The 22308-nt window shown below is 35.1% G+C and overlaps 3 protein-coding genes across 4 annotated transcripts; all 3 read right to left on the reverse strand.

Moving 5' to 3' along the window:
• Positions 1-265: 265 nt before the first annotated feature.
• LOC123193405 (ethylene-responsive transcription factor 12-like) lies at positions 266-1966 on the reverse strand. The gene has a single exon (XM_044606384.1). It carries the CDS (start codon positions 1502-1504, stop codon positions 983-985), a length of 522 nt encoding a protein of 173 aa, XP_044462319.1. The 5' UTR covers positions 1505-1966; the 3' UTR covers positions 266-982.
• A 988-nt stretch (positions 1967-2954) lies between these two features.
• On the reverse strand, positions 2955-10903 carry LOC123193404 (receptor-like protein 4). Of its 2 annotated transcripts, XR_006497085.1 has the most exons (10): positions 10675-10903; positions 8582-9637; positions 7157-7304; positions 4896-4967; positions 4659-4730; positions 4491-4562; positions 4337-4417; positions 4023-4204; positions 3282-3649; positions 2955-3122 (listed from the first exon to the last, which is right to left on the reverse strand). XR_006497085.1 is itself a non-coding variant. In XM_044606383.1 (9 exons), exons 1-9 carry the CDS (start codon positions 10742-10744, stop codon positions 3528-3530), a joined length of 1875 nt encoding a protein of 624 aa, XP_044462318.1. In that variant the 5' UTR covers positions 10745-10903; the 3' UTR covers positions 3184-3527. The 2 variants fall into 2 exon arrangements, 1 of the variants encoding a protein (XP_044462318.1); XM_044606383.1 differs by lacking the exon at positions 2955-3122 and having other exon boundaries at positions 3184-3649.
• A 3434-nt stretch (positions 10904-14337) lies between these two features.
• On the reverse strand, positions 14338-20455 carry LOC123230266 (putative E3 ubiquitin-protein ligase RING1a). Its single transcript, XM_044656404.1, has 10 exons — positions 20058-20455; positions 19871-19913; positions 19028-19086; positions 16967-17048; positions 16681-16801; positions 16548-16589; positions 15542-16069; positions 15188-15295; positions 14868-15077; positions 14338-14703 (listed from the first exon to the last, which is right to left on the reverse strand). Exons 1-10 carry the CDS (start codon positions 20209-20211, stop codon positions 14671-14673), a joined length of 1380 nt encoding a protein of 459 aa, XP_044512339.1. The 5' UTR covers positions 20212-20455; the 3' UTR covers positions 14338-14670.
• Between the last annotated feature and the right edge of the window lie 1853 nt (positions 20456-22308).

The following is a 22308-nucleotide window of genomic DNA, read 5'->3' on the forward strand; positions in this document are numbered from 1 at the left end:
AAAAATTTAGACGTTTATATATAATATTATTATTTTATAGGATATAAGGATACGTAACTGTTACAGTAATATATGCATGAATAAAATAATTTTTTAATTTATAAATAATATATTAAATTACAATTTCTTAGTATTTATCCATTCATAATAATATATATATTATTATTATTATTATTATTATATTACCATAATTAAAGGCCTATTTGTATTTTATATTTCAATATTAAAAACAAATAAATAAGGACGGAATTTGTTTTGAAAAATATTTGCAAGAACAAGGGTATTTTGGTAACTTACTGATAAAATTACACGCGCTCAAAGCGACCGTGGGCATACACTTGGGAAAATTTGTACGCTGACAAGTTTATCAGAACCAGATCTCTGGACTATAAAACTGAAAAAGGAATGCTAAACACACACGCTTGCGTCGCATTGTCCCATAACAAAAGACTACGTTTTTACAGACAGCACAAACAGTCAATAACGGCGCGTTCGTAACCAGCGCGTGGAACCGGCGTTTTTGTACCTTAAAAATCCAGAATGCTTGTGTTTTAGGTTTGGCAAATCCATCGTCCAAATATCAGGGCAGTGGGTCAAAGGAATCAAAGCTGTCGGAAAATTAGGAAGAAAGAATGATAATATCACCGGCCGTTTAAATCCCATCGGCTAAAGGTCAAAACACAAAAGCAGGAGAATTACGAAAAACAAAAATAACAAAGAGCAAAATGTTCATAGAAACAGAAAACAAAGGCATATATATATATATACATGAATGAGTTCTCAGATTCCTACTAATTCTGATCATCCTTTTTCTTGTTTTTTTTCCCTTTTTGTTGTTAATTCCTCTAATAAAGGAAAAAACGGTACACATTTAATAAACAAAAAAGGGTGATAGCTAGAAGTAGTCAAAAGAAAGGATAAAGTGATATGAAAGTGAAGCAGAAAAGAGACGCCGTAAAATGCCTATAACAGGAAGCCTAGCTCAAAGCCACAACGGTGGAGGCTCATTCAAATCAATAGGCAAGCCACGTCTCACAATCCCCAATAACGACGCGGTGGAGACATTTTCAGGCATGGGTGCGCCGCCAGAAACGGCAGCGTCAACGTTTTTAACAGAAGCTGATGTCTGTCCATCAAAGTTCACTTCTTTAAGTACTCCAGTTTGTAAAAACTCACCAAAAGCGAAGCGCTGCTGATGACGGTGATGGTATGGAGTTGAAGGAGTACTGATCCACCGATGATGATGATGATTGTTATTAATGTCAGATGGAAGGTTGAGATCGAGCGGGAGATTAGCAGTGACAGGCGGGGGAAAGTTCGTCTTGGCCTTGGCGCCACGGAGAGACCTGGCTGCACCGTCATATGCGAGTGCAGCTTCTTCCGGTGTGTCGAATGTACCCAGCCAAACCCTAGTCTTCTTCCATGGGTCACGTATCTCGGCAGCGTATCTTCCCCACGGTCTCTTGCGAACCCCTCTGTAGTGTCCTTCACGTGACGACGCCATTGCGATCAACAGAAACAAAGAGAGAGTAAGTGTGTCTATGCTAATGTCTGTGTGTGTCAACAAAAGCAAAAAGAGATGGGGTAAAGCCGAAGATGTAAAAAGTGAGAGGGACCCACTAGGTCACCCGTAATCGTCGGTTGGACGGCAAGACCTTAATAAAAAGAACGCTCAGCGCATTCTCAACCCTTCGATTTGTTTCACTCAGATTCAACGGTACCCATTTCTTTGATGACATACAAACGAGACGTTGAGCAACAAAGCAAGTGGGACCTACCATAAAATAAAATTATAAATCAGAGAGCCGCCGCCTGAATAGACGTAAGAGCAGAAGGGGGGGAGAGGGGAGAGCGTCATGTGACTACTCTGCGAGCCGATGATGACGTAAGCCCTATGCTTCTTGTACGGCGTTCCTCAGCTGCGCCTGCCACAGTTTAAACATTTTATAATAAAAAATGTGAAAAAATAATAGAAAGAGAAGACATATGATTAAGTGATCAGTTAGCAGAGGGTGGCGTGTCGGATAGTGAATGGATGATAGCTGATGAAGTTTACAGAGACCCCACGTGGAGGGTACATAGGAGGTGTCTGAGTCGCAGGAGACAGGAGCGGGTTGGGTTGGGTTTGAGGTGGGCTTAAAAAATGCGCGGGGCGGGGGGATTTGGCGTGTTTGACTCGCTTTTGATTGCAGGACATGAATGAAAGTGGCCCATGTTGGCTTAGCGGGTTAAAGTAAAAGTGTACGGTGGTTTCTGTGGTTGTGGTTGGCGGGTGATGTAGGTGAATGACCGAAGAGGACTCCTGCAACTCACTGACACATGATCACGTGAAGGTATAATTTTCATGATTTGGGATTTTTTTTATTTTTTTGCTTACATCATGGCACGTGTGTCTGTGCAGGTGCGATTTTCCATCATTTTCAAGTGCAATTTATTTTGGCCTGTGGGTTTTCTTTCCCTTGTGTATGTCAACTGAAAACTATAACCACTCCTACTAGAGAAAAGTTTTGCCTTTTTTCATGCTAAATTTTTGTATCTGATTTACTAAGTATTATTTGATACCACTTGCTTGTATTTATTATTAGGGTTTCTTTTTCTGACACAAATTGCTTTCTCTCAGGAAGCGGAATTACACTAGAGATTTTTGTTCCACATATTTATCGAAAGATTTGGGCCCAAAATCTGTTCTGCTTCTTGATCTCCTGTCTGACCTTTTGGGTACCCATTTATTTAGACCCATCTATATTATAATTGCTACTGAGCCCAATAATTCATGACATAATATGTCCTATGCACATTACAGTGGGAGAGTTTCTTAAAGAGCTCTTAATTCCACGTCCAATCTACATTCGAATCTTGTACTACATCAACTTAAACCCTCAGTGAGAGTTAGGAACACCTTAAGTTAAAAGGTATCATCAATACAGGCTGCTTAACGGTAGACTACACAAATATAGAGAAGGAACATATTTATAGAACAGAATATTAAGGTTTATCCATGATGTACGATTACATCTTTTCTATAATTTAAAGAGTTTAGAGTTAGAGCCTAACCGAAGACACAAGCACCAACCTTCTATCATCTTAAAGAGACCTTTCTTCTGAGTTCTGACATTATGGAGCTGGGAACAAAAAATAAACATATAGGTATTCCTTTCAAACAACATAACGAAGAACAAAAGGTGAAACAAGGAAGACTTCCATATTCATTGTTTCTTCAAAGTGTGAAAACATTCATTCAGCCAAAAAGAAGAAAAGAACTGAAGCAATGTACAAGATACCTGACTTTTCAGAATTGCTGCCACAAGGGGGGGTGCCTGACCTCTTAAAGGTGCATGTCTGGTTTCACTATACTAAACAGATATTTACTGGAACATTAAGCAATTCCGCAAGTTTGAGGGCAAGCAAAGCCGAATCTAGAGTTGGTTTATATATGGTTGTTGGGAAGCAGATCAGAATCCAGGAATCAGAAACAGGAGCAGACTTTACATAAAGAGAACTACAGGTCAATAATTGTCAATCTATATTCATGATAGCAAACTAGGTCCAGTCTCTGATGCATGTCGAGCACCGTGATGATACTGATGCTTTGCCAACTGAATATCATGTGACGATTGGGTCCTTGCTTTTGCATAAGGAGCACCTCTTGCTGCAGAAAAAGACAAAGGTTGAAGGAGTCATAAAATTGCCTTCAAAAAACATCAGACCTTTAGGGATGTTTGTGCATTTGTGCACCTTGCAAGGTCTGACACAATTTTTGTGGTTGAGAAGAGAGGGGTATGATTTATGAGGTCTTAATTAGGATTACTATCTCATGTCATACACATTATTTTAAAACAAACTTAATCTGACACAATTTTTGTGGTTGAGAAGAGAGCGGTATGATTTATGAGGTCTTAATTAGGATTACTATCTCATGTCATACACATTATTTTAAAACAAACTTAATTTGAGAAGGTTATTGGAATTATAAGTTCTAAAAAAATAATGTTCCCAAAAAAATATTCATCATGAATATTTACCAGCAATCTGCTGTGCTCGTTGAATATTTTGCCGCCTTTTCCACCAAATTACTGAACATAAAACGAGGAGAAAGACAATGATGAGAACACCAAATCCGATGCCAATCTTTGCCCCAGTCGAAAGGCGAAACTCACATGTAGGCAAGCCAGGTATACCACATAGACCTGAATTATCAGTAAAGCTGCAAACGTCCGAGATTAGTATTTCAATGACTTGATAACAAATGTGTAATCCTCGATACAATGAGGGAAGTTCATGGTTGTAAACCTATATTACAGTTATTAACATGCTAGATATAATGGTGGGAACATACTTGAAGCTTGCTCTATGATGCAAAAGGCTTCCTCCTAATGCAGCTGGAACTCTTCCAGACAGAGAGTTGCCATTGAGGTTCCTGCATCAAGACCAACTTCAGTTAGAACACTATTGTATCATAAGATTTCATGTGTCAGGTTAACAAATCTTACAATCTACGTAATGATGTCAGCTTTCCTAAGCTTTCAGGAATCGATCCATTTAAGAAATTGTATGAGAGGTCCCTGAAATTTGGATATATCATTTGCTAGTGGCTAGATAAATAGTATAGAAAATAAAACCTAATCAATGATGAGAGAGAGAATTCAGGACACACTTACAGCACTTCTAAGCTAGCTATTGTTCCAAGTGAGGATGGAATAGCTCCATGAATGCTGTTTCCACTCAAATTTCTACAAATGCCCAAGTTTGCATACGTGAACTTACAGTAGGATTGGAGAAAAAGCAGAAATCCAAGAGCCAGTGCAAGGAAACAATGAAGATCGTATATTACAACATAGAAGCTACCAATAACACAATTTGGTATAACAAAAAGGACATATGGGCTATAAACTTACATGCTTTGTAGATGACGCAATCTGGATACATCATTTGGCAAGAAACCCCTCAGACCTTGGTTGTCAAGACCACTGATCAAGTAGAAGCAAAACACTAAGTTACAAAAATATACTTATAAGTGATTGAAGACATCAAAAGAAAAAACATTAATTAGCCAAAATGTAAATTTTTAAGTGATTGACAATGCTAACAATTCAAAATTTCGAGCAACGGTGAATACAGAAATTCAAAAACTCAGATCAAGAAAAAATGAAATCCAGTGCATAGACCAAACAACATGAATGTATAAACAAGAAAAATTGACCAAGGCAATAACCAACTTATAGGTATGAGTAAAGATAACAAAACATCTTTGCCATCATTGATGGAAAAGAGAATTCATCTCAGTAATCTAAACATAAACAATTCCAAAAACTTATCAAAAACATATTATCAAAATTAAAAAACTAAGGATAGAATAGTATTGCTCATAAAAGGCATACAGATAGCCACTGTGAAGTAGGTGACTTTTATCCGAGTTTCAGGGGAGATACAAAGGAAAAAGAAGTTCTATGCATGATATAAGAAACATTTCAGGAAAATCATTGCAGGTAGTAGTTTGGACATAGGAAGACGTGTAAGAAGTTAAGAATGCTGACATCTTTTTCCAATATAATGAAAGTTCAGTTTATTCGTAGATACGGTTTGGTTTTGTGCAGAGCTGAAAATTTGTTTTAGAGACACAAAATTCCTTGCGATTATGTCACAGAAAATTAAAAGGTTCATGTTTGTTTCTGAGAAAGGTTAACTTTCCTCTTGTTTTTTCCTTACAACAAACCAAAGTTATAAGCTAATTTTGGGTTAGATCCAAACCAAGCTAGCTAGGTCTCAAAAGCTGGCTCAACTTGGTTCAGCTTATCTCAAATTCAAACCAAGTTTGAGTCGAGGATTGATTTGTTTTTTAAAGCAAACCAAACTCAAGCCAGTAGGAATTTGGCTTGGTCCACCTTACAAGCCAAGGAATGGTTTGATTCGATTTGAATTAGGCTCACGACTCGATTTAGGCTATGTCAACTAATTGTTAAAACAAAATCGTTTTATCAATGAACTGTAAACTTGAGCTGGACCACACTCACTCAATTTGAATCTAAGCTATCCTTAATTTTGACTCGACAAGTTGAACCGACAAAGTGACAACCTTTCAACCAAATTAGGGCACCCAATTGCTCCTTCTCTCATACAAATCAATGCAACCTCCCCCCCTAAATTTTCAACACAAATTTTTTTTCATGGATGAAGGTTTTGACATACTTTCAAAAGAGAATCCATTCTATCCTCATCATGGAAAGAACAATATGAAAAGAAGAAATGAAGAGAAACAGCTTATTAAAGAGAGCATATAAAGTCTAAAGGGGATGACAATGACAGAGAATAGTGTGCGAAATCTTTGTACATAAGCAAAGAAACCCCAAATCTTTAGACACCTCATTTAAAAATTAACAAATTGTTAGCTGCACACAAATAGGGGGCAACAAATAAAATGAGCTATAATAAATAGTAACTGACATTATGAGATGGCACTTGTGTTCTAGTTAAGTTTTAACTTCCAATATGGCGAACTTGTCAAGCCTTTTGCAGTAGCATGAAAAATAAGATTTTAGCATTCAAGAATAGAAATCTAAACTTTTAGAATTAACCAATTATAAATATGTTAGGATTCTAAGTGCAAGCTATGGGACTTGAATCTCACATTGGAAAATATGGATAACTAGTGTGGAGTTTATATGGGTTTGAACTCTCCCATCTCAATAGCTAGTTTTTGAGGTGTTGTTCTCCTAAGGTTCGTATCATTTGGTATCAAAGTCATCACCATGTCTCCCAATTGCAATCATATGGCACGGGTGGTGACACCAATATTGCAGTGTTTGCCAGGGCTAGCAAGGAGCTAGTGCACAGCTAGCTTGAGTGGGCACCAAGGTTGTAGAACGTAGTGGTATGTTAGGATCCCAAGTGTAAGGTATGAGACTTGGATCTCACATTGGAAAGTATGGACAACTAGTATAGAGTTTATATGACCTTGAATTCTCTCATCTCAATAGCTAACTTTTGAAGTGTGCTTCTCTTAAGATTCGTATCAAAATACAAGGCAAAATCAAAAGCATAGCAATAAAAAGTAAAAAGAAACCATGAAATAACCAGAATGGCAACAGAGGATCTCAAACTATTAAAAGTGAAAGGAAATACAACAAATATAATACAAACTTTCCATAAAAGCCCTTACAGTCCATCAATGACCCATTTGTTGCTAGTTTTGTCCAATTGACAATCTGCTCCACTCCATGGATGTTGTTTGGGAACACAAGGATCACCATTCCAACCCAGCCTATGCGGAAGCCCCAATGAATTCTTCAATGTCTGTAAAGCTCTCACTAGAATAAAGGATGAACAAATCAGAAACAGCACACAGATATTTCAATTATTGAAAAAAACATTCATTGCTCAGCCATAACATGAAATCATGTCAGATCCACAGAAACCGCATGACACTAAAAATTAAAGAAGTTTGTAATTAAATTATGTTCAAAACTCTTGATGCTGGCTTCAGCCAGGAAAATTTTAAGATGTTTACAAATTAAAAAATGTATGACCCATTATAAAGAAATCTTGAATGCATATTTAATAGTAAGAAAACAAAGGTATATACAAAATAATATATATAAAAAGTATCACCTCGTTCATTATACCAGTTCCCAGCCTACTTAAAGTGCTTCCCTCAATGAAATGATCTAATAATCTCATAGGGATGCTCAAAAAGTCCATTTTAACCAAGTCTACAGAAGATTAGCAATTAAGAACATAATTTGAATATTGTGTTTTTTCAGATAATGGTTTTAACAATGGGAGAAAAGAACAAAACTGGCCTAGGAGAAACTGGTAAAAGCTGAATGATTGAAGGATTAAAAGAGTTAAGCTAAACTTTAAACCCACTAATATCACTCGTAATGATGTTGCGCTGTTAATTTTCCTTAAAATGTTAATGGTTAAACCTCCTGATAAAAAGGTTGTCAAGATCTCAGAGGTTCAACCAGAGAACTTTGTTAAAGTGTCAGTATAAGAGAATGTAAATTTCCTGATGATTTTTCACCTTCATGGCTAGCCCACATTAGTTTTTCATGCCTTATTTGGTTTGTCATCTCAAGATTGTTTTTGGTGGCTAACACAGATTAAAATAAAAAAGAATTACTGCAAAATCCTCAGAAACAGCGTGGAAACTGGAACAAGTTTTTTTTTATTATAATAAAATAATGACTATACTTATATTAACAATTTAGCTAGAGAATTAGATACTAATTTGATCCAGACATAAATACTAACCTAAAGTCTGGTCTATGGATGCAATGTATGAAAATACCATTATATATATATATAAGAGAATACACAAAGCTAGACTTCACAACAGAAATTGTGAACTTAACACTTAACAATCATAGTCTTATGAGTAAATTAACAGACATTAACCAGTTAAGCAGTCATAATTCTATGAACCATAAGACATGTGAATAGGCTCTTGTAGCAAGCTCACACATGTATTCTCACACATATAATTAGATTTATGCATATATTTAGCATACATCATTCCTGTATCAGCATTTTGTAGTAGCAAAGATAAATCTAGTGATAAAATAATATAGAACAGACCGTATACCTTCATCTGGCAAAGTTTTCGACTCAGCAACTAGAACCTCAAAGACCTCAATGGCATTGATTATGGCATGACTTCCCCCCTTAGGCTGCAGACTGATGGTTAAAGTTCTCCCATTAATAGCAACAGTTGTGTTAAGCACAAGTGCTGTATACCGACCCCCACTCATTTTTACAACATCTACATCTTCAAATGCAATATCACCATTTATCAGGATATCAAATACCCTTTCCCCTGTGGTTCTGACTTTATCATCAATCTCTGCAAAGTGTAACCAAACTGAATAGTTTTTGTTGGGATCCACATCCATCATATAAGCCAATTTTGGCTGACTATCAGTGCTAACAAGAGCAGTTTGATAAAGAGCGTCCGGATAATAGTTCGGGGCTTTTGCATTCTGTTTAATGGTAGTTTCAGTAGACCTGATTTGATCAGAACTCTGACCAAAAGTTTGAAGGGGACTCCAAAATCTATCCCCACCCCAATGATCCCCTTTATAATCTACATCAAACTTTGGTTTCCCATTACCACAACTCAGTCTTGTGACTGTTCTGAGGATAACACCCTCACCCCACTCTGGACCAAAGTAATATGATTTACTGTCAACTTGAAGAATTTCAAGTGCAAGGATCGCTGGATCTCCATGACCAGTGCTATGGAAGCATATAGAGACAGTGCCATCTGTAAGAAACACAAGGGCTTCAGCAAATGCTTGGTCATCGTGGCCATGCCAACCTGATTTCAAGGAATAAATTTGGGTGCCTTCAACTGATATGTCAAACAGAGGTTCAGTGTCAAAATTAGGCAGTTTAACCAATCCAAAGAAGGTTCTCACATTGTAATGTCCCTTTGGCACTCTGTTAATTATGTAGCAATTTTCAGGACCTTCAGATAGAGGAAAATAGCGAAGTGTTTCAAGAGGAGGAGTGATTGAACTAGGACGTGTTGCATTAGTTGGTATGCCTCCTGAATATGCAAAATCCTTATACCACAGTGTATTTGTAGGCTTAGAATGGACATTTTGACGAGCTCCACAGCTTATTCGCATTGCAAAAGGTGCTGAAATTAGAAAACATGTTTCATAAGCATGACACAAAGTATGAAGAATAAATATTTAAAGCATAACAGTACAGTTGTCTTTTGTTAGCATAAGTTTGAGACCAAGACTTAAATCATTCTACATTTGCAAACAGCTTGCAGCGTGTTGGATACACTGAGGCCATGAACTACTGCCTAACACCTCACTTATGATGTTGCACTAAGATGAATCCCCAATATGAGAATGGTACAATATGGTTGTCATATATGGAATTTTGCCGACTTTCATAAAATTCACTTTAGTAGTTAACGACTTCAATTCAAAAAAGAACATATATAAGAAAATCATACATTCTCTTTCTTACTTTTGCACTAAATAGACAATGAGAACTCATTACGGTGTCCAACTTCTTGTAAAGGTCTGGCTAAATGGATTTCAAAACAATGTCTTAACAACACCAAGCATCCAGGCAAGCTGGAAGACAGAAGGAATACATTAATCTTTCAAAAGCTCTTTTTTTTATTATTCGGTCATGCTTCCATGGTATTGCAATAAATAATGTAAGCTCGGGTCAAATATATCAATGACCACATAATCAAATTAGGCTCAGCACAGTTGAGTTGCTTGTTACATTTTTTCTAGTTTCTTTCTTTTGTTTGTAATATATATTCTTTGAAACTACATTATATCAGCAAACGAAACAGATCCAAACTGAAGTTATCTCGTTCATCTGTTCCAAACAGCACAGTTAAAAAATTTTCAAAACAATAGAATACATTCAAATTCGAAAATTTTCCATCTCTAAAATTAATTTTACAATTTGCATGTTTTCCGAGAAAACAAAAGCCAAAACACCTTCTCAACAGATAAAATAACAATTTAAATTTTTTTTTTTTTAAAAAGAGAGCATCAACTCATTCACATAAACGAACGCTCAATCGTGAGATATCAACTCATCACTCAATTAATCAAACCGCGAGATCAACTCACATGCAAAAACCTAGTTCGAATCTCAAATTAATCTTACAAAAACAGGTAGAATGGTGCAAAAACTAACCACGTCGAGCTGAACAAGTATCCAACACCGAACAGAAAACAAGAAGCCATACGAGAGTAAATCTTAGCATTTTAGTTTAAGAATTCTTTCGCTCACTTGCTTTCCTTTTTTCCAGTCTCTACAGCTTCATTTCACAATCTATCTATCAATCTTTGCTCTTGCTTTGCCTTTTGAGAGTGAAGACTGGAAAGGAGTACAGGTAAACAGTTGCATTTCACTTAAAAAATAAAAAACAGTTGTATTTCATGATAAATTATATTTTTTTTTTTTCGTTTGGCTGTGGACTACCTGTGGAAAGAGCAAGTGCTAATGTAAGTGTCAGGTTCATAAATGTTCATAGACACTTAATCGGACGGTAAATGTGCATCATTACTCTTATTCTGTAATGGTGATTATAATTTGGCAAAACGACAATTTTCCACCCAAGTTTTATTTTAATCTCAAAATTATATTTGTAATAAATAAAAAACTCAAACACCTATCATAAACTAACTACTATCAAAATTTTCAGTTAAAGATAAAGATAAAATTATTATTTTACCTATAAACTCTAAAATCTTAAAATTTATATCATTTTTCCTTCAAGTTTTAAAAAATAACATTTCACTATATTATCAAAGTTTGAAAAGTTCAGATTACATTTTTAGGGTTTGTTTTCTTTCTTTAACCACTACCATTTTAATAGACAGTAGGCACTTTCCACCCATCTTTCAAATCTAATTACGAAGGACGATGAAGAATGGCCACCCACAACCATGTTGTATCATCTAAACTCAATAACGAAACATCATCTTTCATCATGTCGTTTAAACTCAACAATAAAATGACATCATTCATCACTTCTTCTAGATCACTAATCAAATTTCCTAAGATATTAGATATGAAATCTAAAAAGAAAAAAAAAAGAATTTTTTAAAGTTTAATTATGAGAAAAAATTATTAATTTTTTAAACTAAGAAAAGAAATGTATAAATTTTAATATTTTAAAATTTATAAAAGTGAAATAACAATTTTATCTTTATTTCAAATTAACAATTTTAATAATAATTAATTCATAAATAAATATTTATATTTTTTATTTATTATAAATATATTTTTTAAATTAAATTAAAACTTGAACAAAAAATTGTTGTTGAACTTTTATAATTTTTGGTATTTTTTGCCATTTCTACGTAGTTATATATACTTTCGTTTTGAGACGACAACTACAGCGAAAAGTTCGCGGTGAACAAACAAAATTCCCCGGCTAACAAGAAATTTACGTAATCATCGGGAAGCATTCTGTACGGAGTTAAGCAACGTAACCGGAAATTGGGTCAATGGGACTGAGTGGCGTTCACTGTTGAGGGATAAGTTGGAATATAATTTCCCGAGTAAATGGTGTCCATGTCTAGTTACAATTTGCCCATATTTTAAGGCAGATCACCATTCTTCACCCAAATTTTGCTGTAATTATTTTTTTACTTTTTAATTTGAAATTTTCATTTTTCTACCGTCCGTCAATTTTGACGGTTAAGATTAACATTGAAGGACATTAATATCTTCATGTGTGACCTTTTTTATTCTCTCTCTTTATTTATGAAATTGTTTCATAGGCGATAGAATTTTCACAAGAAATTTTTGCAATGGACCATGTCAGTTTGAAATAGGCCAAAAGAGTACTCCCACACAAAAATTATAGAGCATTTCTAAACTTTCACCTATAAAATTTCAAAAATTTAATCACTCGTCTATAAACGGTTAAAGTTGATTAAATTTATTAGTTTCAAAGGTAAAATTTTTCCTCATAATTAAACTTTAAAAAGTTGTATTCTCCCCCCTCCCAAAGGTTTCGATTTTTTGGAAAATTCTCTCCCTCTTAGACAACCAATACCCTCCGACCCTCTCTCTCTCACTTCTCCCGGAGAAGATGAGTTTTCGTCTAGACCAATCGACAAAGATGATTCTCGTCTTTGAAATTGGGTCCTAACAATGTGGAATACTGATATTGAGACTCTGAGATTAGAACCAAAAAGAGTTTTATATCCAAATATATTTGGAGACATTGTAAGATGTATCTGCTCTATTACAGTATCTTGTGTTCATTGAACGATTCAGTAAGGTGTAGTAGAACTGTATAACAGTTAGTGACCATTTTACTGCTCTTGTAAATGCTGAAGTGGCTGGACCTAGGAAATAAAACTGCAATAGTCTGAATTTAAGTCTTACAACAAATACCCACTCTTTGACAAATGAATCACTAGAAAATTCAGTTGTGATTAAAAGAATGGAAAGAAAAGTTTCTGGTTTCTACAACTTTTTTGGTTGGGTGGTATGATCTTTTGTGGTTGGCTGGTGGGCACGACATTGCCTGCATGGTGAGACAACTGACTGAAACAATTTTTGACCAAATGAACTCTTTCCAGAGCGCTCCTTTTTACCTTGGTTTCTCACTTTCTGATTTTGTTTGTAGCAGGGCTGTTCTTCGTCTCAGACTGCTTCGCTTGACATATAAGGTCCTGCAATTGGAGCTGAGTATTGGGGTCCTGGGAACTCTTGTTATGAGTGAACTTAAACTGTATATCGTGTTTGTCAGTTTGGTTTGCAGAAGCAGACTTTGATTTCTGATCTTGAATACAAACAAGATCATCAAAGGAAGGTGAATCAACGAAACTGCTATCCGCTGCAGCATCGATTGAAATCCTGTTTCGAGGGAGGTTCGCCATTGATGATGATGCTGCAATATTCATTTACCAGGTTCCACAGCTTATATACTGGTTAATGTGATCAATGAAGTAGAAGTAAAATAATAAAGCTGATTATACAGGTGTCTTAAGATTAGCAACAGGTGACTGGTAAAATTCAATAGAATAATCCTCTAATGCCGGAAGTTTGTCAGCAGTGCATTTGCCTTATTTCATTTGTAGTTTTGCAGAAACATGTCCAAAAACAGTTCAAGCGCTGGTACGTTCGAGAAGGTTGGCTGGTATTGTTATCTTATCTCAGTTATATCATGTCATTTTCTTAGTTCACCATATGCAAAATGTGAGGCTTCAGTGTTTCCTATTGCTTGGTATTCGGCATTAAAACAGTTTATTTGATTTATTTTGACTCTTAACCAATCTCTGAGGATTTAGATTAGCCGAATTAATTTGTCATCTAGTTAGAAAAAGGAGATAATTATCTGTAATGGAAATTTCTTGAATTGTATTTACAAATATTACAATATCAACAATGAAAAAATATTGAAAAAATATTTATTTTCATATATGGTATGAAAATATTACCATAACATAGACAAAGTGTTTCTGTATGAACAAGAAGAGAGGAACTAGATAAGCTTTCCTACGATGGCGCCCTCACCCTGAACGTAACCTTGGCAAGCTCAGGAAGATCACCACTCAGCCCTTGAACATCAAAGCTATACATGTATACAATCAAACTGAACTCGTGTTCGTCTAATAATAAAATATCAAGTTTGGTTTGTCTTCTGATAATGCGTGAACCATTGCTACTGGAGTTAGGATAAGGTAAGGAAGTACAATGGGTAAGTGATTTGTTAATAATATCATCAGTTCAAATTGTTTTCAAGGCACTTTCAGTGGCTATAAATAGATCTAAAAAGTTGCTCTTTTATGGATTAAGCAGTGCTGCTGGACAATCCCAAGTTTCAGAACAAAAGGGTAATATTCCAATGGAGGTCCTCAGTTAATCAGATAGGACTTGATCAACTTGCCTCTTCATAAAACAAAATATATTATGTGCACGATGATATAATATCAGTTACAACAAGCAACTTTGATGACAACACTAATGATTTCTTCTCAAACACTCTACGTGTACCTTTGATTATCTAAAACCTCTCTCACTTATAATAACATGAATTATTTTAGAGGAATAGAAACCTGCCTGTGATCCCTGTTTTAAGTATAAAGTCTTATATTCTTTTACTTTGTAAAAACACCATTAACAGCTACTTCTTGATGACAAATCCAGCAATAATGTCCATCACCAATTTCAGTTCGACAAATTTTTCTGATATGCCAGAAGCTGAGAAAAGCATAGATAAAAGGAATACCTTTAGTAATCAACTATGAAACAATGACTAAAACAGAATAGCACTACTATATTTGCATGCTTTGCGGTGGATGTGTTGAAAATTTGAATTGTATGCAGAAATCTATGAATTGGAGTTAATCTGGCTGAGAGCTCACCAGTTGCCCTTGGCTGAAATTTTGTGTTCTAAGCCCTGCCAAAGTTTCTTGCTCATTTAAAACTTGCAGCTTATCTTTGCGCAGATCTATAACACCAGGGTTGGAAGTTGGAGAGTTTGCAGAAGTTGGAAGGTCGAGTTTGGTATGCAACTCTTTTACCAAATATATTTCAATTTCATCGGCTTGCAATGCAGTGTGGAGAGCAATATACTTCACAAACAGGCAATTGAAAATCAATTTCAGTTGTAAAGAGAAAATGATTTCAAATTTGGATCAAAGTGCCGTTAAATTGAAAATTAAACTAAGGATGGAAGTACTACCTGACGTAAGTCCCTCACAGACAACATAGGCCTGCAGCACAGGAATGGCTGTTGCAAATTTGGGATTCTTTGTTCATCAAAAGAAACAAGCCTGAGGTGGATATCCAACTGAAACAGACAGAGTGGTCATTGAACAAATCATGTTGGTAAAGGATAAATGAGAACCGTGAGAAACAATGATAAACTGATGATCTCATGAAAAGCAATCATAAAGAAGCTGCAAATAGTATGCCTATGGATGAAAAAAATAGATCTGAATTCAGTGTGGTCAATAGCTTTCATCAATAAATCAACAAATAAGCAAGATTTCTAATCATATTAATAACACCACCACCAAGAAAAAGTCAACCTTACCTTGTCATCTTTTTCATCCAAGTTGTGGAGAAAATCAACTATTTTAGAGAGGCGGCTGTTCCGAGCATTCTTACCATTGCCACCACTCACACTGCCATGTCGTGTGTGAGACCGCATGCCACCTTTGCCCCAGGCAAGCCTTTCTGAAGGGCCAATGAGTCCAGCAGTTGCACCCATGGTTTCTCTATAGACTTCAGAGTCATTTTCATCACCACCTCCATCAGCGCTACCAGCAACTGAAGATTGAGAAAACCGAGCTCCAACCCATCTCTTGGCTCTCTTCAATCTAACTTCTGTAGAGCGTTCATCGGCAGAAGATGAATTATTGTCTGCTTCTCCATTTGCATCTTCATTATCATCAGATCCTTGAAGTTCAGTTGTTCGATAGTTTCTCCTCTTCCCCAGAGGAGTATCTCGATAACGACCATTTGATCTCCTCACAAATGCAGCTGCTGTGGCTTTAGCAGGCCGTTTACGGCTAAGAGCTTCTGTTTGCCGCTGGAAAGTTTGTGCAATGGAAGCTTGGATCTATTTGAAGAAACTAAAAACTTAATGGCTTCAAGCAATAACATGAGAGTGAATGGGGACATTTATATAACTGCACAATGAATACCAACCATAAAACCTAAAACCAAATGGTTAAAATATGGTGCAAAATATTCCAGTGTGCTTTATACAAAAAATAACCTAAGGGTTTACATTCAAAAATAAAGGCTGGCATTGTTCAAATTGAGATTTTATAATTCTGAAAGTTTAAATGTCAATCAGTGGATTCAATGCACAGGACAAATAATCACTTAAGCATTTCAACTGTTTTGCTTTCTTTAGAGAAATTACTACTATTCCTTGAGGATGCATGAAAAGCCCAACGAAAAGAAAAGTGGGCATGTAATCACAACATACAAATAAAACACACATCCCTTTTGAGCTTACACAAGCATTTAGAGGAATAAAAGGAGAACAATTCCTCTGCCTATAAACATGAACTCATAACCAAATATCTCACCTGTTTGTTGCGAGTTGTCTCTTCTTCATGGAAAGCCAATTCCTAAACCAGGTATTCAAGATGAAAGCTTGAGTTTCAACTAAATAAGGATCAAATTCATATTGTGAAATGCAATAAATAAATTAATTTATACCTCTTCCTCATATTTGTCAATATCTGGATACAAAGCCGCAATTAAGGCATCATAGTTTAGATCATCTCTCAAAGAGCGACGACTAGCACAATGTGTGCGGCAGGAAGGACATTCATTGTTCCTGCAGTGAATTTCTATTAGCATACTCAATAAAAGAAATCTCTAACTCTTACAAGTCACATTTGAACTTGACTAAGTAAGATCACCTCAAAGCAAAACTGGCAGGTATATGTAAACTCAGTTATTCAGAAAATGAACAAAGAGAAGGTAAATACTTTGATCATACCCCATTCTCATAGCTTTGTCAATGCATTCCCTGCAGAAACGATGCAGGCATTCCATAACCGTCCGTGTTTTGCGAATGATCCCTATACACAAAGAATGGAAATCAATAATTTTCCAGAATTCACACTTATGCATCAATGCTCAGAACAAAAGACGTTATGTAACTTTTACATATCAGCTGAAGAACTTAAAAGCTCATTGCCTGCACTCCCATCACAAAATGAATCAGTGTCCATGCAGATAGTCAATGAACTATTCAAATAGATCCATCATTTAAATGGTTACATCGGTGCTTAACAGAGGACATTAGAAAGTGTTGTAATAATAATTATGATGCAAATTTTGGTTTTCAAGTCATTTTATTCTGTTTAACTTGATTTATTTGTAAAACATAAAACGGGCTCAAATAAATAATCTGTTAAAGAAATATGAGTAAGTGCAAGAAAATACTGTTCAAGTTTGAACCAACTAAATTGTCTTGTACCCTAATAAAGACTGACAAGAGAAGCATGTGAATTGCTAAAGAATTTTAAACTGGGAAAGAAAAGTGCTAATCATGGATAAGAAGAGCAAAGATATGACAGAGTTTACCAACAAAATACAGTTGAATATAGCATAACCAGCAGCTCTTAGAGCAGAGGGACATAAAAGAACTATAATTAGGTAAACTATGTCTGTAGAACATTGAATCTGCATATTTTCTGTTTGCTATTAGCCAATTAGCTAAATGCCCACAACATTATATATATGTAGATCAGACCCATCATGTTTAATGTGAATCCAATTGCTAAGTCACAATGGATTCAGAGTCTGTTGAGCAAAGAAAACAAATCCAAAGAGGTTTGAACAAGTGAATTGAAACATATGCGAGATCCAACTTGAGAATTTGAGCTCTATTACTATGCCCAGTAAACATTTGACCTAACAACCTGCTATTGGGTAACACTGATATTTTAATATCCTATTCTAATAGTTCTAACAGAACCCCCTCATCTAATTGTTCAAAAGTGTTTGAATACTTAAAATCTCAAAAGATGGGGAAAAAGGGTGAGATAATATATTAAGGCCTAAGTTGTAGTAATACCAACTCAGAACCTTGTTTAACATATTAGGAGATAATTGGCTGTGAGCTAAGTCAAAAGCTATATACATAGAATAATTAAGAGATTATGGACAATCCATGACTTTGTATCAGTCACAATAATTGGCAAATCTATAAACCCACATGAAGACTACGCAAAATTTTGTGGATAGAATGTAATCTGCTACTCAGTGGGTTATACAACATTCAATAAATACTTATGATCAGTATCTAAGACCAACCTGATTGAGGAAACTACACACTATTGCAAAGACCAACCTGATCAGTATCTAAGACCAATTCAAACTTTGTTCTATAAGTATCCTTGAGGGAAACTGTATAGGAACTTTTCTTGTTTCAATTAATCATCTCGTCTACTTGAGGGAAAATAATACAAACTCCGAGTTATACAAAACAAATGTAAAGCTACAAGCCAGCGAGCTGAAACTGCAATTTCAATTTAAGATTTTCATTAAAATGGCAATAACACCAGTGACCAGTCCAGAGATCTCCAGTGTATCTGACAGTTGAGGCCTACGCCTTTTAAAAATGCTTCTAAATGATTGAAACTAATAAACTTATTTGGTTTCTGAAGAGTCACCAAATACAAAAGGTCCATGTTGTATGTCTCAGATTAAGGGCTAAGCCAAACTAAAAACATATTTATGTAACTTGTATGCAACAGAATCCTTGAGATTATAGCAATATATCATTACAGGAAAGTTAAATCTCAATGATTCAATACTACGATAGAAGCTCTGACTCATTATTACCAAACTAATACATGTGTCTATAACTATTGAATTACATTCCATAATAGAATATTATGAGTCCTAAAAGAACCCAAACTTATATATAAGCCTAGGAGGACACCCAAATAAAAGTTTTCATAGAACATATAGCAGAATTAAATAGTGGCAATATAGAATTTATTAGTACGTAGAAAGTAAACATAGTTAACTAATCATACTAGAATCTTACCCAGACATATAGGACATTGCACTTCCTTGCGTATATCAGACAACTTTACTAGGACAAACCTGCAAACAAACACCAATGCAACCATATTAGCATATCAGAGACTGACGATTAACTTATAGGTTCACCAATGTAACTATCACTTTTCTTATTATACATAGTATGCATTCTAGAACTCATTAGCAGGTGTGTGAATTAGACAAGATTCCATGAACCAAGTAACTGAAAAAACACATGCTTAGCAGAATAAAACACGCTTAGTGATCGACATGATCAGACTATGCATCGATTACCACTGAAGTCAACTGTGGCTTTCGAGAAAAGCAAAAACTCACCACAGTAACGTCCCAATGGATCTTGAGCCACAGGAGCCAACACTGTGGCCCAAGAATCGATAAAATGAGCAGCGTTATTACTGTGACATCTCGATTGACTAAAACAACAACATAATTACCTTCCGCTCAGTAAAATGCGTTACCAAACCAAGCTTAACTCGATGTACAAGGATTTACCCACGCCTCAAACGCAACCCGGCCGTTACGCTACTACAGCACTTCTAATCAACCACTCCATGCAAAATTCAACCGCTAAGTTGAAGCAACATAACCAATCCCAAAACAAACTTTGAGGCATACTATTACGTTCTACACAAAAACTAAGCTCTGCCCGCCTTCAACGAGCGCAAGCGAGCACAAAATAGAGCCACAAATTATAGCCCACGAAACCCATATTGAAGTTCCTTGAAAGTAGGCGTAAATGCAAGAAACAGAAAACACAGAACATGCAGATCGCGCAATCGAGCTCAGAAAACGAGTAAAGGTAACAAAAAAGAAGAAACCAACTCACTCGTCTTTTGCCTCGTCACCAGACGAAGAGCTTCGATCAGATTCTGATAACAAGACAAACAAAACCAAAAACGAGGATCAAAACCCAAAGCAAAATGCACACACGAACTCACAATTACGCAGAGTCACGGTTTCACTCTCCCAGGAGAATAAAAATAATAACAATAACATAATCACACTATACGTACCGCTACCATCCACATCAGCAGCAGCTGCCCCTGCAGCACTAGTTTCGGCATGGTGGTGGTGGTTGTTGTTGGAGTGGTGACGTGGCGGGGAATCAAAAGCGTCGTCAGGAGCGGGAATGGAGGAGTTATCGTAAGACCGCTTCTGAGCTGGCATTATGGAATAAGATGTGTGATACTGTTGGGGGTGTATTTGAAAATTTCAAAAAGTGAGAATCTGCGTATGTAGAAAACGAAGAAAAGGATCGTTGGCGGTGGTGGTGGTGGTGATTTGTGCAGAAGAGAAGGTGGTGAGAAGCAATAATATGGCTTGACCTGTGTCGAGAGAAAGAGGCGGATGGGCTGAGGTCAAGGCTGGCTTGTGCTTGCTTTCTTTCTCTCACCGAATTTCTATTTGTAATTTTGCTTATCTATTTATTTATGCTTATGTGTGAATATTTATACTGTGTGATGCTTCTTTTTGTAAGGGTGTTGGGATTGGTTGTACTGGGTCAACACGTGGCCCCATCTGACTATTTTGGTATTTTTAAATAAAAAATATAAAATATGGAAACTTGCAAGCTCAAATTTAAAATGGAATTTTGTAGATAATATTTTATTCATGAATTCAATACAATCGAATTATTAAAGTGACGAATAAAATAATTATGTTTGTTATATTTTTAAGACTCTTGGCTAAAAAAAAAAGAGTACGATTTTATTTTTTTAATACAAAATTTATTTTTGATCAATCTAATATAATTTAAAATTATATATATGATAATACTAAGATTAATACGAAAGTAACCTGATAGAATTTAAATATTTTTTATTTTTATTTAAATATCTTATTTTATTATTAAGTAGTAAAAATATGATTTAATTAATCAGATTATTGATGTGTTTCAAAGGTTTTAGTATATAATTTTTAATCAATTTATAAACAAAACAAAATGTTATATTGTGTGTTTTATTAATAATAAATTAGAGTAATTTGATAAAGAAATTTAAATATTAAAAACATTTTAAAGAGTAAAAATAATAGATAATTTTAAGTCAATTTAGATCAGATTGAATCAATTTAAATATTTAAGGGTTAGATTAAGGTTAAAATTTTTTAATATGAAAATAAGTTTTCATCCTATTCTCATAAAGAAAAATTTTTTTTCTCACTGGAAAAAATCATCTCCATGTACCTATAAAAAAAATTTTCTATTTTATATCTTTCAAACATAATATAAATATATTAAATAACAAAATTAAGTAAAATTAAAATTAATCCACTATTTTAAATATCACAAATATAATATATTAATCACTTAATATGTACAATAAAAACCTAAATAAATTTGAAAAACATAAATAATTTAAACTATAAAAATATATTAGTATTTTAAGTAAATATATTAATAAAAAGGGACAAGGACAGGATAAAACGAGACAAGGCAGGGCAGGGCAGGGTGAGGTGGTACCGAGGAGTGGACACATATATCTTCATCCCCGGTCCATCCCTGATTACAAAAAATTTTTTCATTCTCATCCTCATTTTCTTTCTTATTTTTATCAAAAAACTCTTATTCATTAGGGTCGGGGAGAATTGAGACCCCCAAAGTTGAATCAAATTTGCCATCTCTATATATAACCCAAATAACTTCTCTCTTTTCTTGACAAATCCAAGAAAATGCAGAAAAATTAAATTAGATATAAACATGATTGCCATGAAAATTAAAATCTTTTTCCCATTTTGGATGTTGTGAAAAGATTTTAACCAGAAATAACAAAAGACAAATAAAATTCTCATTAAATTTCAGTCCCAAGAACAACCCTCAATCAACCAGTCAAGTCTTCTGCGACTGGCAGCCACAATTGGGTCATCATCAACATTAAGTTTCATGACTTGAAAATTTAATAAAACAAAATCTTAAATAAAATAAAATGGACAGTTTGCCCCACTAGAAGAGTTGGCCCTTATTAAATGGGCCACTCTATTAAAAAGTTAACATAGGAAAGTGGCTGCTCGTCTTCATTGCCACGTAGACGGGCGGCATTATCAAAATAATTAGAAAACTGAAAAGGTATTAAAATTATTTTATATTTCGTTTTTAAAGGACTCTAGGTAAGTGATTTTATTTTAGTACGTCATGCATGAGGCTCTTATTCACACTTGGCAGCTTGCCCAAGTACAGTATTCCACGTATCCAAGTGTTTACCCAAGACAAAATTCTTGGGCTGAAAAACCACAACTCAAATAACTAGCCTTCGGGGCTCTAAATGC

The sequence above is a fragment of the Mangifera indica genome, chromosome 12, assembly GCF_011075055.1.
Source record: "Mangifera indica cultivar Alphonso chromosome 12, CATAS_Mindica_2.1, whole genome shotgun sequence".
Taxonomy (NCBI): domain Eukaryota; kingdom Viridiplantae; phylum Streptophyta; class Magnoliopsida; order Sapindales; family Anacardiaceae; genus Mangifera; species Mangifera indica.

Coding starts and splice junctions, on each gene's coding strand:
- LOC123193404 (XM_044606383.1), bottom strand. CDS start 10,744: ATGCTAAGATTTACTCTCGTATGGCTTCTTGTTTTCTGTTCGGTGTTG. Junction 9,638..10,674: donor TACTTGTTCAGCTCGACGTG/GTTAGTTTTTGC, acceptor TTCTAATTTCAG/CACCTTTTGCAATGCGAATA. Junction 4,205..4,336: donor CATCATAGAGCAAGCTTCAA/GTATGTTCCCAC, acceptor GGACGTTTGCAG/CTTTACTGATAATTCAGGTC.
- LOC123230266 (XM_044656404.1), bottom strand. CDS start 20,211: ATGCCAGCTCAGAAGCGGTCTTACGATAACTCCTCCATTCCCGCTCCT. Junction 19,914..20,057: donor TGCTGATGTGGATGGTAGCG/GTACGTATAGTG, acceptor TCTTGTTATCAG/AATCTGATCGAAGCTCTTCG. Junction 16,070..16,547: donor AGACAACTCGCAACAAACAG/GTGAGATATTTG, acceptor TTCTTCAAATAG/ATCCAAGCTTCCATTGCACA.
- LOC123193405 (XM_044606384.1), bottom strand. CDS start 1,504: ATGGCGTCGTCACGTGAAGGACACTACAGAGGGGTTCGCAAGAGACCG.